Source organism: Myripristis murdjan, chromosome 7 (genome assembly GCF_902150065.1).
Source record: "Myripristis murdjan chromosome 7, fMyrMur1.1, whole genome shotgun sequence".
Taxonomy (NCBI): domain Eukaryota; kingdom Metazoa; phylum Chordata; class Actinopteri; order Holocentriformes; family Holocentridae; genus Myripristis; species Myripristis murdjan.
This window is the reverse complement of record NC_043986.1, coordinates 22,786,540-22,810,333: the sequence shown is the minus strand read 5'-3', so window position 1 is coordinate 22,810,333 and position 23,794 is coordinate 22,786,540. Positions and strand designations below refer to the sequence as shown.

Below are 23,794 nucleotides of genomic sequence, written 5' to 3'. Positions count from 1 at the left end.
CGAGAGCGACGTTTATTTCCACGCTTTTGTCTGTGTTCTTTGTTGTTTAGCGAGGACTGTGGTTTTCTCTTTTTTCAGAGCCTACCCTTTAGTGAAGAGCGTTTTACGCACAGGTGGGAGATACCCGCTCAGCATAGGACAGCCCCCTCTCTGCTCCTCGGCGGATGATGTGAGGAAGTGACATTTTTCACCGCTGCGGTTCGGGACAGCACAGCTCCTCTGCAAACAGGTGTGCTGCTGTCCGGGTCACTTTCATGAGCCTTGTTCCTGGTAAGCCAAAGGGAGGCAGGATCCCAGAACCTTAACCAAGCATCCTCGACGCGGGACAGGGGGGAGCAGAGGAGAAAATCAACCCCCCGTATTGAAGTCTATTTTTTTATTAGCCTGGTCTATTTCAACGGGTTTAGACATAGAGAGTGAGCGACAGAAGAGAGAGAGGGAGAGAGAGAGAGAGAGAGAGAGGGAGAGAGAGAGCAATGGCAACGAAAAAGGCGTGCATGGATGCGCCCAAAAGGAGCCGGAGTCCGGTCGTGTTGGAGGCGGAGATGTTCACTGAATTTCAGGACTGGTGTCTCCGGACTTACGGAGACTCCGGTAAAACAAAGACGGTGACCCGGCGAAAATATAACAAAATCATGCAGACACTGTTGCAGAACGACGAGTCGGATGGCGTTTATGTCGACAACAGCCACATCAACGCCAAATTCAAATTTTGGGTGAAGTCTAAAGGATTTCAGGTCGGGAACAACATCTTGGGAGAGCACAACAAGAAAGGAGCATCAGGGAAGCCCGTTCTATATGTCCCGGTCAAGTCAACGGTAAAGTGTGTGTGTGTGTGTGTGTGTGTGTGTGTGTGTGTGTGTGTGTGTGTGTGTGTGTGTGTGTGTGTGTGTGTGTGTGTGTGTGTATGTGTGTGTGCGTGCGTGCGTGCGAGATAGAGAGCGGAGAGAGAGAGAGAGCGTGCGTATACACGCGCACGAGATGTCCCGTTGCCGCCTATTAAGTTGCCATTATTTCAGGCTATGCACATGCACCTGTCACATGAATAAAATCACAACTTATCAGTGCTTTACCGTTCCCCCTCGCCCTCACCTTTACCGACTAAGCTTCACTTTGTCCAAATCCCATCCAGAGCAGCCCTACTCTCACCGCTTGCTGCCATAGCAACGCCGGTGCCTCCAGGCAATCGCAATTGTAAAAGGTAGGCTATCATGCATAGCCATCTCGCCAATGAGGTTGAAGTCCTGTGAGTGGCATGCTGCCGAGTGCACTGCATCAGATAATTGTTCATTGACAACATTTTGTGTGAACCGTCTTGTCCGGGTCTCCATTAGCCCGGCACGGTGTAGGATGGTGGATGTGCGCGCATGGACGCCAGCGGCTTGCCCGCGGGTCGATCGGCTATGTCAGGGTACCTCAGTGTGCCCCTTGAGGGACTGCACGCTATTTTCGGAGAGCCAACTCAGAAGATGTCAGATCCACCTTCTTGCATTGTCGCTGAGCATGTTTAATTGTCATTGATTCATCACAGGACACGCGTCCCCGTTGTCCCAACTGAGCCGTGCAGAATTGTCAGTATCAGTGCTTTGGCTGGAATCATTCTTTTTGCCTTTAAGATGGCAAATACAAAGAAGGCCCACGCAATCTTCTCGAGATCAGGCTAATTTAGTAAACCTCATCATGTGGCGGTCTGAGTATCAGTGTTTGCATCCCACTTTTCATTGTCCTGGGCAGGATGCGGATCGGTTCACAAGCACTCGTTGCTCTGGCAACACCTGTGTAGCCCAGGATACTCCACTGCCGCTGCATTTTATTATGTACCGAGCAGGACTTTTAGATGAAAAACTCCATTAGTCCACTTGAGAGTGTCACACATTTACAAATTATATTATTTCGTTCGAGGGAGGGTGGCCGCTGTGCGTAATTTGGTGACCACATGAGGGGCTGTGGCGGAAACAAAAGGGTCTGTTCAGGGCTGATAGCGACGTGCGCCCACAATTAGTGCACACACTTCACTTCTATCTCTCACTACATGAAGGGATATCATGTTTCTTTAGTACAATGGAAGTTAGCTCTGCATACTTACTGTATTTAAGCCAAGTGCTGTTACATTCATATGGACCTAATTATCAACTGAACCCTATTTAAAGCTCGTGCCGGACGTTCTAGCTTTTTGTTGTGTGTGGAGAGCCAACATCTAGCCGAGGATGTTGGTTTGTATGTTTACTTAATCTGTGTGTGTGTGTGTGTGTGTGTGTGTGGTGCGTGCGTGCGTGTACGCGCGTGGGCGCTTTTTGTATGAACGCGCCCTCATCTCACTCTATGGTGTTTGGGCCTACTGTGCCAGCATGGAGACAACCACCATTTTAAATAACTGCCCTCAGGGAATAATCAGCCCCCACTCCTCCTGTTGGGACAGAGTCTCCCAGGACCACAAAGAAAGAAAAAACAGCACAAATTATGTTAACAAACTAACACAGATATTGGCACAGATTAGAGGTTTGAATTATCTGATTTAACAGCATTAATCCCTCCACAGGTGTTTTACCTGTGTGAATGTGCTATCTAGATTTGGGCCAATTGTCTGTCACAAAACTCCTCTAATCTCCACACAATATTATGTTTCACTCAGGGTAAGTGGACAGGTGCACTTTGTCTCTGGGCAGGTGCAGACGGTGCCTGAAATTAGCTGCTGTTCAGCTTTTGTCTGGGTCTCTTTCCAGTCATTTCTTGGCAGGTTAAAACTAATTCTTATATGGCCTATTTCCTATATATTTATCAGTGTAACAGTCTTTTGGCCACAGCTTTTTGTCACAGATTTCCGTGTAAGGCCCGTCTAAAAATGGCTGGGCTGAAATTATTCTCCAGGGGCCAGGTTTGTAAAAAACACTTTGGGACCATACAAGGCCAAGAAAGGCTCTGTGCGGCTGAAATGTGTACAATATATTTGTGGGAAGTGTGCTGGCTCTGCTGCTAATATCATAAGGCCGGGGGAACCCCCCACACACCCCCCGACTCAGCTCCACTTGGGAAATTTGAACAACAAACAAAACAACAGCCAACACAAGCTGCTTCTAATGATGAGTCAGAAGTAACAAATAAACCAATTTATATGCATGTGACTGTATTTGTATTGGAATGAATGCTTTTTAATTTATCATGCATTCCTCGGCTTTATAAATAGGTTATCCAAGACTCGGGGAGCAGCGAATGTGCACACACGTACACACACGCGTGCGCACACGCACGCACACACACACACACACACACACACACACACACACACACACACACATATAATGGCCGTTGCCCCTTCATAGGGCTGCAGGGCTGGGGGCGTGTCTCTTGAGCGTGTGCACTGGAAGCCCCGCTGCAGCTGCTCCTGGGGTGTGCCAAGTTTCTGTATGGGGGCAGGCATGGGGGTAAATGACTGGAGGTTGGGTGGGGGAGGGAAGGATGGTGGTTGATGGGCAGACAGAGGAGGTCTCTTCTCTGCATAAGTGAAGCATACAAGGCAGCTTTCAGTGTTTGATGGGACAGAAAGGCAGAGCAAAGCGGTATTGAACGGCACTGCACAGCCTCAGTATAGATGTTTGTTTTCGGGCCGTTGGAAATATTACACGGAATTTCTGTCTGCCTTTTCTGCCCGTCTGCATCCTCTAGTCTCTCTTGTCTCGCCCTCTTTCTGAACAACTCAGAGCCTTCCTTCCCCATCCCCATACAGCTCAGAGAATCCAGCAGCCCTCAGTGTGGAGATGCAACCTCGTTTAGCTCTCATTATGTCCTGATTAGAGGACGCTACAGAGGAGGAGGGGAACAGAACCAGAAACAGACACTGAGATGCACCACAGAATTGCACACTTGCATGTGCATGCCTCTCTAAAGACGAAGGGTGTCAGAGTGCACCTCGTTTCAAAAGACGGGCTTAAACGCTCAGTGCATTTTCCTTTGGCCGATCCGAGCATGGCACTGAAATTTTTTTAAAGAATGAGAGCTGTTGCTTTTTGTTGCCATGCCAACTGAGACCTGTAAATATCTCTGTTCATCTCTCACAACCGGGTTTTGGTGGACATACTCTTGCACACAAACATAGACACACTCCACATGACTCACTTGAAGTACCATACTCGCAGGATAGGCAGTAACAAAAGAGTCCCATGAAAACATCCGCCTTTGGAAAGCTTTAAACTGAAACGTACCTATGTGACTTATCAAAACCCATCATTAAAAATGTAATAATGCATTTGAAAAACCCAAAAATTATATACAAGTCAGTGATTCATCCCAGCCACAAGACAAAATGAAAAAGGGCTGGCTGAGGAAGAAGAGTGGGTTCTGATTGATGATTGTTGAATACAAAGGATTCTTGTTTACAAAATAAATAAATGAAGAAATAAATATGCTCTAGTCCAGGAGTCAATCATAAGTTAGGTAGAAATCAAGAGTTGAGCTTTGGTCTTAATCTGCACCTTGCAAAATGGGCCTTAAATGTTTGCGCCATGCTGTCAAAAGGGAAAAGGAACATCATCATTATTATCTGATTAATTAGTCCACATTTCCCCTGAGAGCTCTCCTTTTGTGGAAGGGGGCACAGAGTCAAAAGAATAGTGCCCCTATTATTCAGCAGCATTTGCATTAATGCTAGTTTTGCATAGCACATTTCCAGCTCTTTATTCAGCCTTTTTGTTCATCTTCCTCCCGTAGTGCTCGCTCAGGGAAAGCACACAGGATCACAGTCATGGGGTTCCATCAGCAAATGCTTGAAACCCTAAACAACCCTCACCTAGTTGTTCCCGTGTCATTACTCATCAGAGAGCTACTGATGGACTTGGCAGAATTTAGCTGCTCCTTTATGTTGGGGATTGACTTGTTTTCATGATTTTTGTAATGCTTAAGATGTAGATGAGTCATGTTTGCTCGCTCACACACACACAAACACACACACACGCACACACACAAGTATGTGCACATGCACGCGCATACACTAAGATTATGGAGTACGTCTTTGTTGAGGGAGGTGGTACCTGCAGTGTATCAAGGAGGAAGGAAACAGCTCGTATCAGTGTTTGTTTATTTGCTAATTTGTGACATTAGTATGCCAGCGGACAACACGCTCCGATATAAGTGAATGAGAACGGGTGGCAAAATCCATACAGCATGTATATGGTAGTTTGTGTGTATGTGTGTTCGTACAAAGAGGGGGTCGCTGATCGTACGCTCTGTGTTTCCTCCCTTCAGCACCCTCTCTGTTGCCATGGAGAGACAGTTCTTTGCTTTCCCATAGGAGGAGAAATTAACACCATTTTTAACTGGCCTGGGGGCCTCCCCCCTGTGTGGGAGATAGTCTGAGTTCTGCTCCAGACGCACACACACACATGCACGCACACACACACACACACACACACACACACACATACTGAGACACACAAACACACACACACACACACACACGCACGCCGAGAGTCTTAAAGACAGCGGTAATCTTCCTGCCACACCGCTACTGTCATTTCTAATACCTTTGCAAGGCCAACGTTTAACAAAGTGGGACAGTATGCTAATAGCATGAAAATGGTGAAATGGACTCTGTGATGTTATGATGCATCTGTGTGTCATTTACATACCATTTTGAGCCAGCGAGCAGAACATCAACACTGCCAGTCGTTGGGCTGGTGGGACTGCCTGTGTTATAGGCTCTGTAACACACACAGTCAGGGACAGAGATATTGGGGATGTCACACACTCTATCAAATAATGATCATCATGGGAAGAGGAGGCGAGGGATACACACTCACACACAGACATGAATTTGGGGCAGAAGGGGTAGAGCACGGTGCGCCTAATGTGGATTTAATAACAGGGCTTTATGAATTGAGGCACGGAGGAGAGGATGATGGTGAAAAGAAAAGAGGAAGGGATGAAGGGATAAGAGGGGATGGGTATTCAAAATAGGGGGCACTCTGTAGCTAATACTCTCTCTCATCCCGGTTCCTCTCATATCAACCTTTACCTTCTGCACACACTCTGTAATGAGCCCCTTAGCGCGTTTACATCCTCACACATACGTACAAGTACTGCCTCATTTACATGTCCATTAGCTAGTTGATAGATTTAGTAGGGGGGAGATGGGGCTTTAAAAGATGACCTGTTGTCACATTTACAGTGAGATAATCTGAGTCATGAGTAGTGTTGACACAGCCATCTATACTGTGACCCTGCCCTCCTTGCTGGCTGCACACAGAAAATAACCCGGCACACACCACTGCTATGACCACAATCAAGCACTAATGTTATTTCCAGTGGAGGCATTTCACAAAAGATAAATAAATAAAAATAAAAAACCAAAGAATGGATGAATGGTTGAACTCCCCAGATGCATTTTGAAGTTAAGGAAGGGCCTGTAACACGCAGCGCTAATTCTAGCCGTGAGATTTTTTTCTATTGTGGATTATTTGTTTTCCGTGCACCAGTGGAGGTAATTTGTCCTTGTGTGATGCATCTCCTCTATCTTTGCTGGCCTGTCTTTGTGACCCAGCTGCTCCCCCCCTCCTCCTGACCTGCCTGTGTGCAGGACTGCTCCACTCTCCCCTCAGCGACTCTCTGCAAGAGTGTGTGTGACTGCCAGGGGGGGTGGGGGCAGCCGACTCAACCCCTCCAGTCTCCTAGCAACAGAGCGGTTTGGAGCGGGACAGGGAGAGCGCTGAGGGGATGGGGGCTGGTGTACAGTGGCTGGGGAGAGCAAAGTCCTACGGGATTAGAAAGATGGAGGGAAGGAGGATGGGAGAGAGGAGAGAGTTTTTGTGGTGCTGGGTTTACGTTTTGTGGGTGATTAGGGATGCTGACATTTCTCCTTCCCTCTTTAAAACGGCATGCTGCTGATGAGACCAAATATCTACAGAGCCATTCAACAGCTGTTCTCCTCGGAGATGCTTCAGCTACAAGCTCTATGCTATTCCCGGTAAACATGTCCTGTATATAAACACACACACACCACACAAGCACACACACGAGGCAGAGCACGTTGTGTTCAGAGGTGAATGTTTAACTCCCTGTTGCATTGCGTTTGGCAATGAAAGAGTTTATCTGGCAATCTACAACTGTGCAGGGGGATCCAAGGCCTTTAGGTAAATGGGTAGCAGGACTGACGTGATGGTTAATTCCTGGCAAGAGTGAAATGCAATCTTGGCTGCCACATGATTCACTTGAAGGCATACTCTTTCTTGATGAAGAGAGGCAACGCAGGAGCATCACAAATGTCGGTTTCAGACTCAGATGCATGACAGTTCTGCAGAAGAATTAGCCAAGCTTACTACCAAGGTCCAGTGCTGATGGATTGCAACATATGTGTCTCTTTTTAGGTTGCATTTCTAGACTGCAAACACAGAATATCCCGTAGGTACGGTGGTTATTTTGTTGGGCTAGGCAGAATTCAGTGGTGTGGGTGCACTGCACACCCTACAGTTGTATGAGATTATCTAAATCCAGCGTGAATGGACCTGACACCATTGTCCCAAGCGACAGCGGTGATGTCACCAGGGAATGATGATACCTCCAGTGCGATAGATTACAGCGGTGATGATGAGGTGGAGGATCGCTATTATTTCATTTATTATCATTACATTTAGCCCATGCTGACAGGGAGAGTGGCTAGAGAGAGAGGGCCGGATTAAAACAAACCCGCTCTGTGAGCTGGTTTTAGTTGCCATGGCAACGATCATTACCTCGCACTTGGGAGAGCAGGAGCAAGGAGAGGGGGGAAGAAAGAACGGGACGGAGGTAGGGGATGGAGACATGGAGGCAAGAACAGGGGCGCAGTTGGGGGGAGGAAGAGAAAATGAAATGTCAGATCCCGGGAACAGCAAAGAAATGTCAAAAGGAGGGAAAAGTGTGATTCCTCAATGCCAGGGGACAACTTTTTGAACTCAGGACCTTCCTCTCACTCAAACAAGAAAAGATCACTCCCCACGTACAACCCATTCTCTGGAAAATGTCAGAGCTTGTCTCACACCGGCGTTGCAAAAGTGAACTCATATTATACAAGAGAAACCTAATTAAATGCAAAAAAAATCTGTTTGTTCCATTTCACATTGTATAGGTTTGAAATAGCAGTAACTGCAGAAATATGATTGTGTCTGACATCTAGGAAGGCACCGGCTGTGATCATCAAAAAAGGAGGCAAGCAAGGGAGTGAGAGAGGAAACTTGCGGGGTAAATAAATTACAGAGAGAGGTGGAGGTGGAGCGCAGCAAGTGAAAGAAAGAAAGCCCCATGTGGTGCTGTGGATGGAGGCCGTTGTCCTGGCGATCCCACTTCTGCGGTGTGTCACATGACCCTCTGCCCTGCACACCTGCCCGAGAGAGATCGGTGGCAGTTTCTATGGCGACAGGGTCAGCGGTACAGGAAGCAGGATGACTGCTAGAGGTGGTGGTAGGAGGGACGGCTGGCCTTATACAGTAGCAATGGTGTTATTTTTAAACATTGCAGCGATGAGGCGTCGATGGCTGCCGACCCAGCCGGGGCCCAGACAGCTCCACCTGAAACAGCAGTGAGGAATTTTTAAACACAGGTACAGATAGTAGTCTGCTGGAGGAAAACAAGGCAGGTTGTTTCAGTGTTTGCTAGGGGTGAGGCTACCTTGTGCAGAGAGTTTACTGACTGTCTACAGCCACATGACCTATGACTCATAGGCCTGAGAGATCTTTCCTGCTCAAATCACACGGTTGCGGTGTTCTCCATTTGCAGCTGCTTTTTCAAAGATATTTGACGGTAGAGGATGCACGGATGCCATTTTACGTCAGGACACTGAACTAAACTAGACCCTCTCTGTGTTTCAGTGTTCGGACGGGGGCTCGGCCCAAGACAACTCCTCCCTGAAACGTGTAGCAGTGGTCGAAGACTTCTTTGACATCATCTATGCCATGCATGTGGAGATGGGTGCTGACCCGGGCAGAGCACCCAAACATGCAGGCCAAAAGAAGACCTACAAAGCGGTGAGAAAACATGCAAATAAAAAGCTCATCCAACATGCAGACACACACCAGGTACTTGCCAGCAATGCAAAGTTCACACATCTTACCACTTTCATTCTGTCATTTATTTATTTCAAACCTCGGAAAACACATTGAGGGAGAAACCTCATTTTCAGAGGCGCCGACATACATACAAAAGATGGAGACACAGCTAAAATCAAACAGCAATACCACTAAACAGTATGCCAGTGGAAGGGACAGCCAAATATTCAACTGTCCACATGGTTAATGTCAGGACAGACTAAAAAATGATTTTTTTTTTCATATTTGTTCTCAAATGATTCAAAAAACTGCAAGTGAGTTTTAAGGGTTTACTTGTAGGTTTTGTGCATTTCTATTACTATAGCCATGTTGTACAGCCACAGACACAACTAAGTATTTTGTATTTTCTGTTTCTGCTTTCTGACAAATATAATATGTTGTTCTTAGCATCAGTGGTTGCCAAGGTAACAATCAACAATAAGACAAAAACCCAAACTATATGCGGCACATAGAAAACAAGACCACTGGATTTTCTTGCGGCACATGGTGGAAACCTCTAGAATAAAGGCAAGCTTGGCGGTCTACACCACAAACTGTGGTGTAGTCCGGGGTGTGGTGCCCGCACTAAGTGTCACAGGACAAAACGAGACACTTGCATGCAGCTTTAGGGGTGCGTCTGTGTTGTGGGGCAGGGTTTGAGGGGGGTTGGCAGGACCCTCCCTCCCCCACGGGACTACATCAACCAGAGAGCCAGTTCCTCCTCGTGCCCCTGCCCTGTAGAGAGGTCCTGTCACGTCTCATACAGTGTACCCTTTTGAGGAGGCAGCGGCACTGGGGCAGGGCATAATATGGAACTGTCAGTGTGGCCTTCTGGGAGGTGCGCGCTCCTCTGGGTGGCCTTTCCCTCTCAGCTGCCTCAAGGGGTCACGGGGGGGGGGGGGGGGGGGGGGGGGGGGGGGGGGGGGGGCATAGGGGTATGGGTGGCGGCGGTGATGGTGGTGGTGGATGTGGCGGGGCGGGGTGGAGGGGCACCCTGCTGCCTCTCCATGGTCACGTGAAGGTCGCATTTAACAGGGAAACGCCTGCAGGGGGGCACAGGGCCAGAGATAAACAGAGGAGGAAGCTGGAGCATGAGCGAGAGGAATAGATATGAGTCAGCTGCACCTGGGAGAAGAGCGGGAGAAAGGAAAAAGCACCAGTTGTGTTTTTATGGTATCAAAGTAGGAATATGCAGAGGACAGGAGCTGGAATCAGGCCATCAGCAGGCATGAGAGAGTGCCTAGAGGGAGGATTCCTCCTCATGCCATGCTGAGATAACACATAATCACTGACCCCAAACTTTCACACGTGCATGGGACAAAAATACCACAGGCTAAGAAGAAAAAACACCTGCACACAGTTTGAGTTCAGCCACAGCTGAGTCGGCCGAAGTACATTGCAGTCGGTTTACTGTTCTCCTGCCATAACCGGGTCCCCTCTGCTTCCTCCCCCCTGCACAGATAGCAGAGACGTACGCCTTCCTGCCCAGAGAGGCGGTGACACGGTTCCTAATGAGCTGTGGAGAGTGTCAGAAGAGGATGCACATCAACCCCAGCACTGCCGAGTTCAAAGGTAGGAGCCTGCATCTGACCTGCGGTTGGTCCATTCACTCTGTGCTCATCACCAGCTGAAGCGCTGTTTTTGAGATCAACACTTAAAAACACATAGGCTCAGATCTGTTGACATGCAACCTCCAGGACAAGCTTTAATTAATCTAAATTAGCAGTCTAACCTCAGATAGATGTGCTCAGTGTGTGTGACACTAAATGACAACTAACACACATCTGAATGAAAGACTCATGTTCTCCACTGTCTTACCTGCCACCCTAAAATCATCTTAGGTGCACATACTTTGAAGAGTGTGTGACTTGAAAACTCATTAATGAGACATAAGTCTGTATCAATCATCAACATGATGTAACAAAGACTCAAAAGGACATCTCGGTGATTATGGAAACCTGCTAAAATGATCATAGAGTTCCTCTAGTGGCCGTTGTGGAGAATGCAGCCGGTTTTCACCCACATTGTTTGATTTCAGGTGTGACAGAGAAACCGCTGGTTGTCAAGGAAAAATCTAATTTGCAGCATATTGCAGTAGTATTGCCTTAAGATGATTAATACATTATTCACTAAATATCATGCTATATAAAGGTTTACATCGACTTACACGCTTGCTCTACCAGTATTTACATGAATGCACTATTGTGTGCTGTGCGTCACGTTTTAGGCTGTTAGATGTGCATTGTTATTTATTTATTTATTTATTTTTCAGAAAACGATAGACCAACCTCACTGGTCCCGGACCTCATTGATTACAATATGCCCCTTACTGCCACCTACCTGAAGCAAATGAAACTACAGTGCATGACTGCCACTGAGAGGGTAAGTAGAAAGCGAGGGCACGACGCATAATTGCATTTATGAAAGCGTGGCGATGAAGGGAAAGTGTCCCGTCGGCTTAATTGGAAAATCTGGCATTACCAAGATTTCCTGGGTCAGCTGTGTTTGAACCGACTCTGTGGCTACTGTTTGCGGTGTGTGAGGCCCCTTTTGGGGGGAAATACACATCTTTGCTATAGGAATAGTTGTGTGGTGAGGCAGAATAGGTCATATCTGAGCTCTTAACTTTCAGTTCCATATGAAACAGCGAGTGCAGTCCCCTGGTGGGAGGACTAAGCCCCTGTTCAAATGGGATGAGCGCTGCTGTAGAGAGTGACGTCGGCAGCGAGGCTCCGCCTGTTAGTGGAGCCGATCAGCGACTGATGGACCAAAACACCGGCAGGGACGACCACTGCTTAAGTAAAAGGAGCGGTGCTTCGCTGTAATAATGTAGACCCCATGCATAATTTGGATTATCCGGAACAATGACTCATAATGTGATTCGCGGGTGAGTATAAATGAACAAATGTAGTGCCTGTTAGTAGCCTCTGTGTTCAGCTTCAGAGTGAGCAGGCCAGTAATTTCATAATTCATGAATATTGCTGGGTGTGTTATTAGTGCTGTGGTTGACTTGACGGCAGTTTGATCCATGTGTTTTGGTCTGCTGAGCTAGTTTGGAAGTTCATCCCTTCAGTTGTTTATGATTATGCCATGTTGTGGCTCAAAAATAGCCATCAGCAGTCTATTTTAGTTTGGGGGCGGTGCAGCTTTTACCTATTTCTGTGTTCATGGCTGATCACAGGTGAATTTATATCTGTGTATCAGGACCGTAGGCCACATCGATTATCAAAAACCACTCAACTCTCACTTGTCCCAGTTGAGATGTAATTGTGAGTTAAATTAGCAGTTGTAACATTTTGCAGAATATTGATGGTTCAGATAAGATAAAAAATAGATTTAACTTGTCTGTTTGACACGTAATAAAGAAGCAAATCAGACCTATCACCACAAAAGGGCTGTGAAATTAAGTTTCAGACATTGCCTTTAGTATTAATGGATTGTTGCTCAGTGTCTCACAGTCCTTACTATTACTTTACAGCCACTTAGTCTGATGTAGTTAAACTACTTTCTCAGACATTTTGAGAGTACCAAAGTGTGCTAAACTGGTGGCTGGAGTTGGTCTTCTGTGCACTCCGGTGTAGTGTGACAAAGTAGCTCATCATTTTAACAGTAGTCTCCCTCCCCTTGTGTTGTCAATTATTTATTTTCCTTAAGCAAAAAATAAATATTGCTGCATATCCAACTACTTATCTAAACTGTATCATTAGAGCCTCCTCTCTCTCTCTCTCTCTCTCTCTCTCTCTCTCTCTCTCTCTCTCTCTCTCTCTCTCTCTCTCTCTACCTCACTCTCTCTCTATTACCACATGGCTCACTTGGTACCTAATAGAGCTGTCACTGAGCGTTTTGGTCCCCCTCAAAACCCTTACAGAGGGATGCATATTCCCATGAGTATAGGCCTATTTGTGCGCTCGTGTGGGGGGAATGAAATGGCGAGATGTAATTCTGCTCTGTTCCCATTACACAGAAGTTTGCCCCTTCTGCAAATGCAGAGTGAGATGTCAGTTGACGCATGACGGCATGTGTGCTGCGTTTGAGCCTATAAACATGTGTTTATCACCCAAGAAAAAAGAGACAAGCTAAAGAGGAGTCACCATCCAAATTGGCATAAAGTGAACTGGCAAGTGTTGCTCTGCAAAGCTCAGCACTGGCCTGAAAGAGGCATCGTGCTTGTCAGCAGATGATAGCATTCCTACAGTTAGAAGCCAAAGCTCAGCTTCCTTTGAATAGTGTTTTTTTGTGTGCTTGTATGTGCTTTCCCCTCTGTCTTCAAGCTAATTCTTACCCCCTCATGGTTGTGTTACGCTACAACGAGCATCTTTGGGGTTTCTGCGTAGCGCAGTTAAAAATAGCAGTGCTCCAAGACACATATTATTTAACAGAGAGGCTCTTCCCTTTCCCCTTCGTTCTGCTGCCAGACTTGCGCAGTGCGGTGTCAAGGGTCAAATCAAGATGATGTACGCTAACAAGTGTGCTGAGGATGTATATGCACGGGAGATGAGGCACTACATGAAGAGACGTGATGATAGTCTCTCTTTTTCTCTCTCTCTTTCTCTCACTGTGAATAAATCACACTGAACATTATGTCAAATGTTTTTTTCAGTTTGGCCATGGGTTAAATTGGAAAGTTGGAAGTTGCTGCCTTTTCTGGACTCGCAGTCTGATTTTTTCCACAAAGTCCACAGAGCAATAAATCTTACTTTTACTGTGTCCCCTCCTTTCCATCTGACTCCCTTCAGGATGACAGTTCGGTGAGCAGCGAGGACATGGACACCGCTGAGCCCACGTGGGTCCCAGCGGAGCAGCCCCCAGTGCCTGAGCCCAGTCCCCCAAATGGAGAGAGGGCCAGCAGCCCACCAGCCACAATTAAAGAGGAGGATGGTAAGACTGTTGTCCATTCAACACTGCTATGAGCAGACTTATGTGCAGGCTTGTTTTTCTGATTGTGGCTTTTTGCAAATTATCGCTGATTGTTTCATCTGAGACTGGAAGGCATATTGTTTCATTGCAGGCTGATTGTACACAGGAAACAGCTTGTCCTGTTCTTAGTAGACTAATCCAAATAAATCCACTCTTATAGGGGGTGGTATATCACCCCAACCCCAATCCATCCTGCACCCCTGTGGCCACCCACCCTCCCGGGGTAAAGGGCTTAGAGAAGTAGGACAAAGTCCGATATTAACCCTCACAGATTAGGCACTGCAACCGAAAACATCGAAAGCAAGGCAAATGTTTGAAAAGGAGACTTTCTCAGTTCCAGTGAAAATCAGTGTGCACATGAGACATTGAAATGATTGCAGTGAAATCGTCACAGTGCTGTAAAGTACATTGCACACCAGGGGATGAATGCTCCCCACCCCTGTCACTCCATACCCCTTGTCTCTTTCCTTCTTCGCTGTAAAAACTCATAAGATACCCCCCTGTTCCCCTAACTTATATGTATCTTGACAGTTGACCCCAATACCCACTTCCCTAACAAATTCAGACAGCACAACATAAAGCAGGAAAGCCCATCCCCCCTTACTACACATTCACACTGTTGTTACGGACAAAAATAGTGCAATATTGCAGTGAACAAAGCCACATTAGTGCTGAAAGCCTTCGATGACAAACAGCCGCACAGCTCATGACTGTATCTCCGCTTCTCCGTCCTTCTGTGCCAGATGACGACTCCTCAGAAAGCGGCAGTGCCAGCGGGCTGCCAGCCCTGACCTCCCCGGAGGTGCTGGCTGTGGGTGGGAACCCCCCAGATGGCGGGGCCCCTTATGGGGAGGTGACTGAGAATGGGGTGAGTGCTCCCTTGGACTACAGCACCACCTCCTCCTCTTCCTCCTCAGAGGACCAGCAGCCAGTCAATCTGAGTGACAGACTACTGCCTGTGGGGAACTCGCCCCTAACTTCTTACCCAGCAGACCCCAACAGGAAGTACCCAGTCAAAACAGAATACACCAACAAGGTAAGGACAGCAGCATCTTTTGGACTGACCCTTATCTATGTGGCATTCTTGATGAGCAGCCTAAGCAGCTTATCGTGTGTGTGTTTTAATCTACAGTAAGGGTGTATTTGTGTGTCTGTAGTCTCCCCAGTACAGCTCAGGAAGCTATGACTCTGTGAAAACTGAAATGAGCATGAGCGCCGAGGACTTGACCTCTGGTCGGGCGCAGATCATCGACGACGATGATGATGATCATGACGACCATGATGACAGTGACAAGATCAATGATGCTGAGGGCATGGACCCGGAGAGACTGAAAGCTTTCAATGTAAGAGTCCTATACCACCGTGTTTGTTTTTTGGAGGTTTGGAGGAAAAGAATCACAGAATCACCGTTATATTGCTGTTTGCATTAGTGATACACCATTGCTAGTATATTGGCCAGTCGGGGTGCTAAATTATACATTTAGACTAAGATAACATTCAAGAAGTCAGTATAATGTAACATTATGTTGAGTTTTTTTCATAGTATTCTACAAGAAAAGCAAAGTGGCACTTAATGTTTGAAGGCTTCATTCCAAAAAGCTGCATATCCATTTGGAAGGAAAAGACGTAGCTCAACCCCAGGCAAATTACGCTGATGCTTGTAGTCTAAATTGGAACTGCAACGCATTCAAGAGGTTATGTCTTCCAAAGTCATATATAAATTATCTGGAGACATCTTCTGTGTTTTGCCCCTGATAAAGGCTTTAGGCCAAAACGTTGGGCATCTGTTTGCAAATAGAAGAAAAATGAAAAGAGTGGATAAAGACAAGTCTGTGTGTGATCCTCTGCTAAATGTTTGAGGATATATCCATTTTGGGGAAAAAAAACATTGTATCAGCTACTATCTGAAAAAGAGATATGAGCCTCAACAAATGAGTATGAGTAAACAAAAAACAAATGGCTTAGGATGACTCTCTGTTCCACAATGTGCAGCAGTTAGTGTCATTTAGTAAAAATGGTGGATATCTCATTTGCAAACAGACGTTTTCATTTAATATTTATTTTTTTGGAAACAGGCATTACTGCACGGATTATTTTAATATAAATTAATGTTGGAGAGGAGTTCAAGAGATGCAAACACAATCATGGAAACCTAAAGCCAGAAATATTGTTCTGTGTAAGAGTAACGATTCAGTTTTCACTTTCGCTTCTGTTGCCATAACCTCCCCCTCCTCTTTATCCTCTCTCACTCCACTTTCCCTCTACCTTCCGCTCCCCCATCCCCTGCCATTGCTTTCCCCCCTTTTGTTTCCCACACTCTACACCCCTCTCTGTGTTCCCTACACCCCCACTCTGTTTTTCTGCTCTACATCCCCTCTCTCCCCTCCCCCCCGCGGTGTCTCCCTCAGATGTTTGTGCGTCTGTTTGTGGATGAGAATCTGGACCGCATGGTGCCCATCTCCAAGCAGCCCAAGGAGAAGATCCAGGCCATCATCGAGTCCTGCAGCCGCCAGTTCCCAGAGTTCCAGGAGCGCTCCCGCAAGCGCATCCGCACCTACCTCAAATCCTGCCGCCGCATGAAGAAGGGCGGTTTTGAGGTACGAGGTGGCCCTAGTTGTAACCGTCTATATATAATCCCCTCATCCCAAGCTCCCCTTTTCTCAATGATACATCACCCTATTAATATATTATTAATGAAAAAATAAAATAGTGATGCGTTTCTTATGCTCAATGTGCAAAAATATCATTGACCCGTGTCACCAGATACGACCAACACCTCCTCACCTCACGTCCGCCATGGCTGAGAACATCCTTGCTGCCGCCTGTGAGAGCGAAACTCGAAATGCTGCCAAGAGGATGCGGCTCGATGTCTACCAAGGGACGGTAAGCGCTCTGGCAAGAAAATGCCTGTGAATCTTCTCAGTGTGGATTTGGGAATGTTCAAGGATGGCTGTGCATCAATAACACTGCGCCAAACTTTCCAACTTCAATCCACAATAATCTGCCAAACTGAAAACATTTCACTTCTTGCAGGATGAGCCCGCCTCTGCTGACAAACCCAGCTCGAGGGACCCGGCCTCCGTGGCACCGTCAGGCTTCTCCATAGCCAGCTCAGCATATGCCCAAGACCAGCTCTACACCAATGGAGGCCTCAACTACAACTTACGGGGCTACGGGACGGTCAGCAGCAACCAGCAGAACACCGGTGCTGCGCAAACCAATGGTGACTGACTTTTATCGTTCCAGCTCAGAAATTGAATTCATTCTGCACCAGATAGCATGGCATGGAAAAACACATGGTGATGCTGGACAGTTAGTCACATCCTCATACTCACATGGCTATGAAACATTCTTCCTGCTAGAGCTGGGCAATATGGACAAGATCAGATATCATATTTTTGAATATCTTGATATCAATGCCATGATAATATCATAGAGATGACTAATGGTGCTTTTGTAAGATTTTTCTGCATGAAAGATTTTTGATAAATAATTATTACCGATGTGGATGCTTCCTTCAGTCCCTACATTTCTACTTGTTTTATTGTACATTGTTGAAAATGACCAGATGCTGGTTCATCGAAGCACATGTCTCTGTGTGCTTAGATGAATGAAATCTGGGACCTTTAGGAAAAAATCTCTATATTTTCCTCTGGTTATGCAACCAGTCAACACCACATAGCCTCAATGCTAGTGGAGATCTTCTGAGGTTGTAATAATTTTACAACCATCAATTTCATGTCAGCTTCTATTTATGCCGTCATTATAAGTATTGGATTATGTAACAGTAATAGTCCACTTACTGGTAAATATTTGGAACCAAGTGTAGTGGCCATTTTATTGCATTTAGCCTCATTGACTGCATTATATTATACTGTTGATCAGCACTGCTCCCGATGTCTAAAAGACTGTACTGCAGTTTTTTTTTTTTTTTTTTTTAGTAGTTAGTGGCCATGGTTCTGATTTCTCTCTCTATAGGCTTTACCCATTTTATTTTCCAGACTGATTGTCCTGTTTTGTATATTTTCTTTGTAAATCATCCTCTTACTGTCCACAGGTCCCACAGATCTGAGTATGAAGTCCGTGGCCCCGAACTCCTCCTCCTCCAGCTCCAACAGTCACGGTCAGGGAGGTGGGGGGGGCGGAGCCTCAGCCCAGCTCAGCCCCCCAGAGGTCACGGCGGTGAGGCAGCTCATCGCTGGATACAGGGAGTCCGCGGCCTTCCTGCTCCGCTCAGCAGACGAGCTGGAAAACCTGATCTTGCAGCAGAACTGAGTCCCAGCCGGGCTGAACTCGGCCGAACCGTGCCAAGACCTTCTCCCAGCCTGCCCGTCTATATCGCTCACAGTCTCGTGTAGTCGGGCAGACTCTGAAGTCCATACAAAGACACAAATGTACAAGAGTGAAACTGCACAATTGGTCCTGTAGGTATGGTACCTTCACTTATTCGCACATGATTACGTATTTGAAAGGAGCAGAACATATCACGGGCTGAAGTATGTTTATTTACGTTTATGCATTTGGTTCACTTTGACCTTAGTGCCCCGTTATCCTTAGCCATTCACCCTCTCCGGCTCATTTCACCACTTCAACCTCCATTCCTCTCAGGTCTTAAGCTTTGATCTATGTGAAAAAGGAGGACAACTTATCAGAGCTGTTAATCTTAAATTAGCTGCCAACATACCTTTGCATCGGCTCTTCTTTTCGGGTATTTAGGCCGTGTGCCAATAACAACACACCAGTTTATTGTCACATGGCGCCAATTTAGCGACATCAAGTACTTTTTTATTTTTACACAAATGTAAACTCTGCAATGCAGTGGCAGAATCTAATTGTGTCATGTGAATCTACTCTGTTCTGAGCAGATCTTGACATATTGCTAAATGAAAACTACAACTCTCTCCAAATTCACATCTTTCCACGGAAAATCTGGAACATCGCTTTCTTAATCTCCATATATGAATCACTGCTAACGCTGTGGCTGCCTGCCACTGACCTGATAACCTCAAACAGCTTCTGTAGGGTGTTTTGGCATATGTGCAAAAAAATGCAGAGACAAATAGAGAAGGGAAAAAAAATACAAAGTTTGCCATCTGTGACCTGTGAAACTAACACAGTGGGTTTCATGAGAGAATAAGAACAGATCCATCAAGTTGTTGTGTGGTCAGAACGATACCTCTGCTTACTCTGTTGGAGCGGTGTCCAGATTCTTAGGTGTAGTTACTTAGAGACAAAGACTCATTACCCAGCATGACTTTATTTTCAGTTATTTCTTAATGAACATTTTTATCATAGCCAATTTCTCATTACTCCAAATGAGGGAACTGTGGAAGCGGCTTTTAAGAAGCCTGGGTATGCAAATTGAGGTCACAGACACCTGTCAGGGAAAAAGGAGATTAATATATTGTGTAGGCTCTTGGTTATAACCAGTGCTAGTGAAAAAGTGGAAAAGGGTGCAATATTGAAGATAATCAGTAATGATGTGCTTACTGGAAATATGACTCTGTCAATCCAATGTCCTTTAAGAGTGATAATGGCTTGAGCCTTTTGTAAGAGTTTATGGCACAGAAGGGGGTGTATTTTACCACTATTTCCTCCTGTCTTGTTGTAAAAAGAAATGATATCCCATGCAGCATTGTAGCCAATTCAATGTTGTTATTTGTTGTGATCACTGATCTTTATTGCTAACCTCAGAACTGAGGCACTTTCATGTATTGGGACCAGACATCCAAGAGTGATTTAGAAAAGGGACCTGGCAGAAAATGAGACTTAATGTTGCACGTGTTTTTTTTTATTTTTATTTTTATTTTTGTTTTTTTGTACTTTTTTACTTTGAAGTGATTTGGGTCATTTTGTGCCAGAATTGTTCTGTGAGGGTTTTCTTGGCTTTTGTTAGTGAAATGGGCATATTAAACTCACACGTCTACATTAAAGACAGTCAGGTGAACACAGTGCGGTGGTATTTGGGGAGACCGTAGCAACCGTATGGGTTTACTGGATGTAGTGTGGGCGTGTGCGCCGCCTGCCTGCCTGCCTCAAACAAAGAAACTCCTCCGTCCATGTCATCCTCGCTGACCTCAACTGTTTCCTCTCTCTCCTATCGCCACATTTCCCATTGACATCCTGGTTTAAAACACACTGTTGAAAAAGAAGCAAAAGACAATCTTAGAAAAAGATGTTATCGCGTCACAGTTTACTCTCTCTCACACATCTTTCTGCTATGGTGTGTGTGTGTGTGTGTGTGTGTGCGTGTGTGTGTGTGTGTGTGGTTCTGAGGGGACACCAGTACCACAAACCAGATCTCGAGCACAGTCTCACAACAGACACTTTTAATGGTGAGTCAGTGGAGCACTCAGCACAAAAGCCGTTGTGTTAGTGTGTGCGCGTGTACGTGTGTGAGCGTGCGTATGTGGAGATGATGTGGATTTTTATAACCTTTTAAGTTGATGTTGTGTTGTCATGAAGCTGTGTTTTTGTTTCCCTGTTGATCGTGTTAAGTGGAGTGGCCCTTTCAGAGCTATTTTGTACATCATTAACTCTGTGAAGAATTTATTCAGTGCAGCAGAAACATTCCAAACAAGGACGACGACTCTTCAAGCAGCCGACTCGGCTCACACCTTACCCATGTGTGCGCAAAATTTAGAGAGATCTATTTCTGTATTTATCATAAATCTATCAAATTTATCTGTTATTATTTATCACACTCGATCTTGTATTAGCACTAATGTAGTTTTGTTCATAAATTTGCAGAGATTTTGTCTCACTAACGGGCCAGTTTAGGGTCAGATTTACATGTGCTAAATGATCACCTTACACAACACCATGTCATGATTGGACTATGTTGCATTTTCAAATGGAAAATCTATTATCTATTGCAAGTTTGGAAGCACTTTATAGCTCAGGATAAAGGTAACACAGTACAGTGATACGGATGTGTCTATACCTCATTTGGGATATCTTTCAGTTCAAACATCTTATAAACTGATAGCACACCGGACAGTTTGGTTCTGTGTGTAATTTGACACAATTCAAGATCAGAGGCCTGTCTCCTCACTGCAACAAACGCAAACAGTTGCCATGTAGAAATCCCACTGAAGCTGAATCTTTTGAGCCAGTTTGGATGGTCCTCGTGGTTCTAATAGACTCAATCAAGTTGATAGATGTACGTGGGACCTGCGTCCCTATACATGTCTTCCTTGTCTCCTCCACCTGCTCCTTGTTTACTGTTTGTTACAGTAGCCATAGCAGTCACACGGACGCCGTCCCCCACACACCGTGTCTTACTCGATGATGCTAGGTTGATCTAGTGCCATGTTCAACTATCACCCCAGACATTCGCTTGCAGATTTGTATATCGTCTTAATTCTACGCTGAGCAACATTTTAGGTGTGTGCTGGAGTTACTGTGATTGAAGACAACCACTTGTAGACATGTTGTTTTTTTTTTTTTCTAATGGCCAATGGATTTTCTCTTTGTATTGACTGGACAATGTAACGTATTGATGTTTGATTAAAAATGCCCTGGTAGCTTGTGGATTGCTAAAGTGGTCAGATATATGTACTGTATAGCTGTACAAAGAGTGATAAAAGACATGTTTTAAACCTTTCTTTTTTCTGTGGGTACAGCACTGTTTTAAAAAAAATCAAAGTGGTTTTAACCCTTGCCTGTTTTAACTTATCATTTGGTGGTGCTCTGTATTACTTCTATTGTTATTTATATTATTTTATTTGTTGCCTCTGCTGCACCGATAAGAGACTGTAGCTCTGTGCAAGGGGTTGTACTGTATACCAGTGTGAAGCTTTGTATTTTTCCCCTCTGGTTTTGGACTCAGTGAAAGTGTGATGTTTACATGTACAGTTTTTCAGATTTTTTTTTCCTTTTTTTTGTTCAGGCTGTTATTCCCACCTACACCACAATCTATGTACATTTGCCCAGATATTTTCCTTTTGTTGGTTCATTGCATCAAATGCAGATGTGACCACTTTGACTTTTGGTCACATGGTCAAAGTGGGCCTTGACAACCAGCTGTGCTCGGCTGGGTATTGTGGTCGCTTCAAGCATCTGACTAGGAAATCTTGAGTAAGAGGGAGCTGCACAACATCTCAAAGTGGACCATCAGATTAATTAAGGAACACGGTGGCTTTAATCAACTACATTAGGACACAACATTGTGCCTAGAAAATGAGCGATAGGATGTTTGTCAGTGCAGCATCTAGGCACGTTCACAATGCTGTAAGTGCTCAGAGTCTCTTATTATCCTGACCAAGTTGTCAGGGAAAACTCATTTGTCCTTATCCTGGAGAAGGTACACTTTGACCTGTTGTAACATCTCCTCAGTAACATAAAAGCCATTCCCCTCTCCTGGCCTTCTAAGGGGAACCCATAAACCTCAGGAAATACTGAATCTCCAAGTTTAGTTTTTATCCATTGATCTCTTCTGAAAAGAGAGTTAAGTCTCTACCGAAAACCATAACATTTATATGAGATGTCTATTGTTTTGTACATTTATCATTGTGATTTAAAAGTGGAGCTTTTTCCAGTACCTGTGACTTAATATTTTGATTTTTTGGAGTGTTTATAGGTATGAATATTTATTATTATATGTGAAACAACTAAAAGACAAAAGAAAAGGCTGAACCTGTTTCATTTGTATGTTTTCATGCAAAACTGTCCAGGTGGGATTCTCTCTGCCTCTTACATATCACTAACGAGGGACCTGTGTTTGTTTGGAAATAGCGCTTTTTCAGTGTTGCATCAATGCTATGGTAAAAAAAAAAAAAAAAAAAAAAAAAAAAATACAGTGGTTTACCAGCGGCAGAGTTGCAAGGCTCTCCTCTTCTCCCGAGATGTCAGTAATTGAATAAAATAGTGCGATGAGCTATCAAACTGAAACGTGGCTTGCTGTTTTCTTTTCTCAACGTACATTTTACATTTTGTCTTACTTTTCATGAGCATGAAGAGTAAAGTAGAAGTGGTTGAGCCTGTATTTACTATGTGATGAGTGTAAAGGCCTTCATCCACAAGAGAGCAGCACAAACAAAGAAGTGACATGTGATGCCACCAGGGTGCAGCAGGTCGCAGACTGCAGGCAAACTGGCCCAACACCTAAACCCGTGTACCTGTGGAAAATACAGCACATGGCATTACTTGCACACATGCACACACACATGCACACAAAGCCATTTAAGTTACTTATTTGATGAATGAATATGTGGCTCTCAGTGTTTCTGTCTGAGGAAAAGCTTAGTGAAAATTAAGAAGTTGTGATGAATAGTAAAAAACTGCAAAAATCAACTGACAAGGTTTTTTTCTTTTGATAAAAACAAAGGCACAATATGTACAAATGATATTCTGAGAAAGACTGTATAATCAGCGTTATTTACTTTCTTTTATCTGTTCTGTTAATTTGAGGACAAAACCTTTCATTGATAAAACCTTGACCTTCATGAGCCTGTGCAAACCTCATGCATGGCCACTCTGCCTGATATTACTCTTATTTTAGATGGTTTATAGTTTCAAACTGGACACTAGACTTCGTGATGTTGCCAAATCGTTTGATTTGGCACAAACAGGTCTGGCAAGACTGAAAATGTACGCAATGTTCAATAGCAAAACCAAAGTCAGTGTTCCCAGAACGCATTGGCTCTGGCCCCATCTCCCCTCTCACTCCAGGTGATGTCATTTCACCCACCATTCCATTCATGCTCAGAAAAGTAATCCGCAGAATAAATTTTCGTTGGAGGGAGACAGAGGAGATAAAGCACTCGTAACTCCACAGGCACCAGGCCCAACCAGTCAAACACATCTGTACACAATATTCTGCATATTTG

The 23,794-nt window shown here is 45.1% G+C and overlaps 1 protein-coding gene across 1 annotated transcript; it reads left to right on the top strand.

Annotated features, from left to right (window-relative positions):
• Nucleotides 1-476: 476 nt before the first annotated feature.
• nol4la (nucleolar protein 4-like a) lies at nucleotides 477-22,760 on the top strand. The gene is made up of 11 exons (XM_030056663.1): nucleotides 477-818; nucleotides 8,832-8,987; nucleotides 10,508-10,619; nucleotides 11,320-11,429; nucleotides 13,784-13,925; nucleotides 14,708-15,078; nucleotides 15,122-15,307; nucleotides 16,373-16,561; nucleotides 16,728-16,847; nucleotides 16,998-17,187; nucleotides 18,022-22,760. Exons 1-11 carry the CDS (start codon nucleotides 477-479, stop codon nucleotides 18,237-18,239), a joined length of 2,136 nt encoding a protein of 711 aa, XP_029912523.1. The 3' UTR covers nucleotides 18,240-22,760.
• Nucleotides 22,761-23,794: the final 1,034 nt, after the last annotated feature.

Bases quoted from the DNA above. Each gene is read 5' to 3' on its own strand.
- nol4la (XM_030056663.1), top strand. From the start codon at position 477: ATGGCAACGAAAAAGGCGTGCATGGATGCGCCCAAAAGGAGCCGGAGT. The intron at 819-8,831 runs GTAAAGTGTGTG...TCTGTGTTTCAG, and splicing joins ATGTCCCGGTCAAGTCAACG to TGTTCGGACGGGGGCTCGGC. The intron at 13,926-14,707 runs GTAAGACTGTTG...CTTCTGTGCCAG, and splicing joins CACAATTAAAGAGGAGGATG to ATGACGACTCCTCAGAAAGC.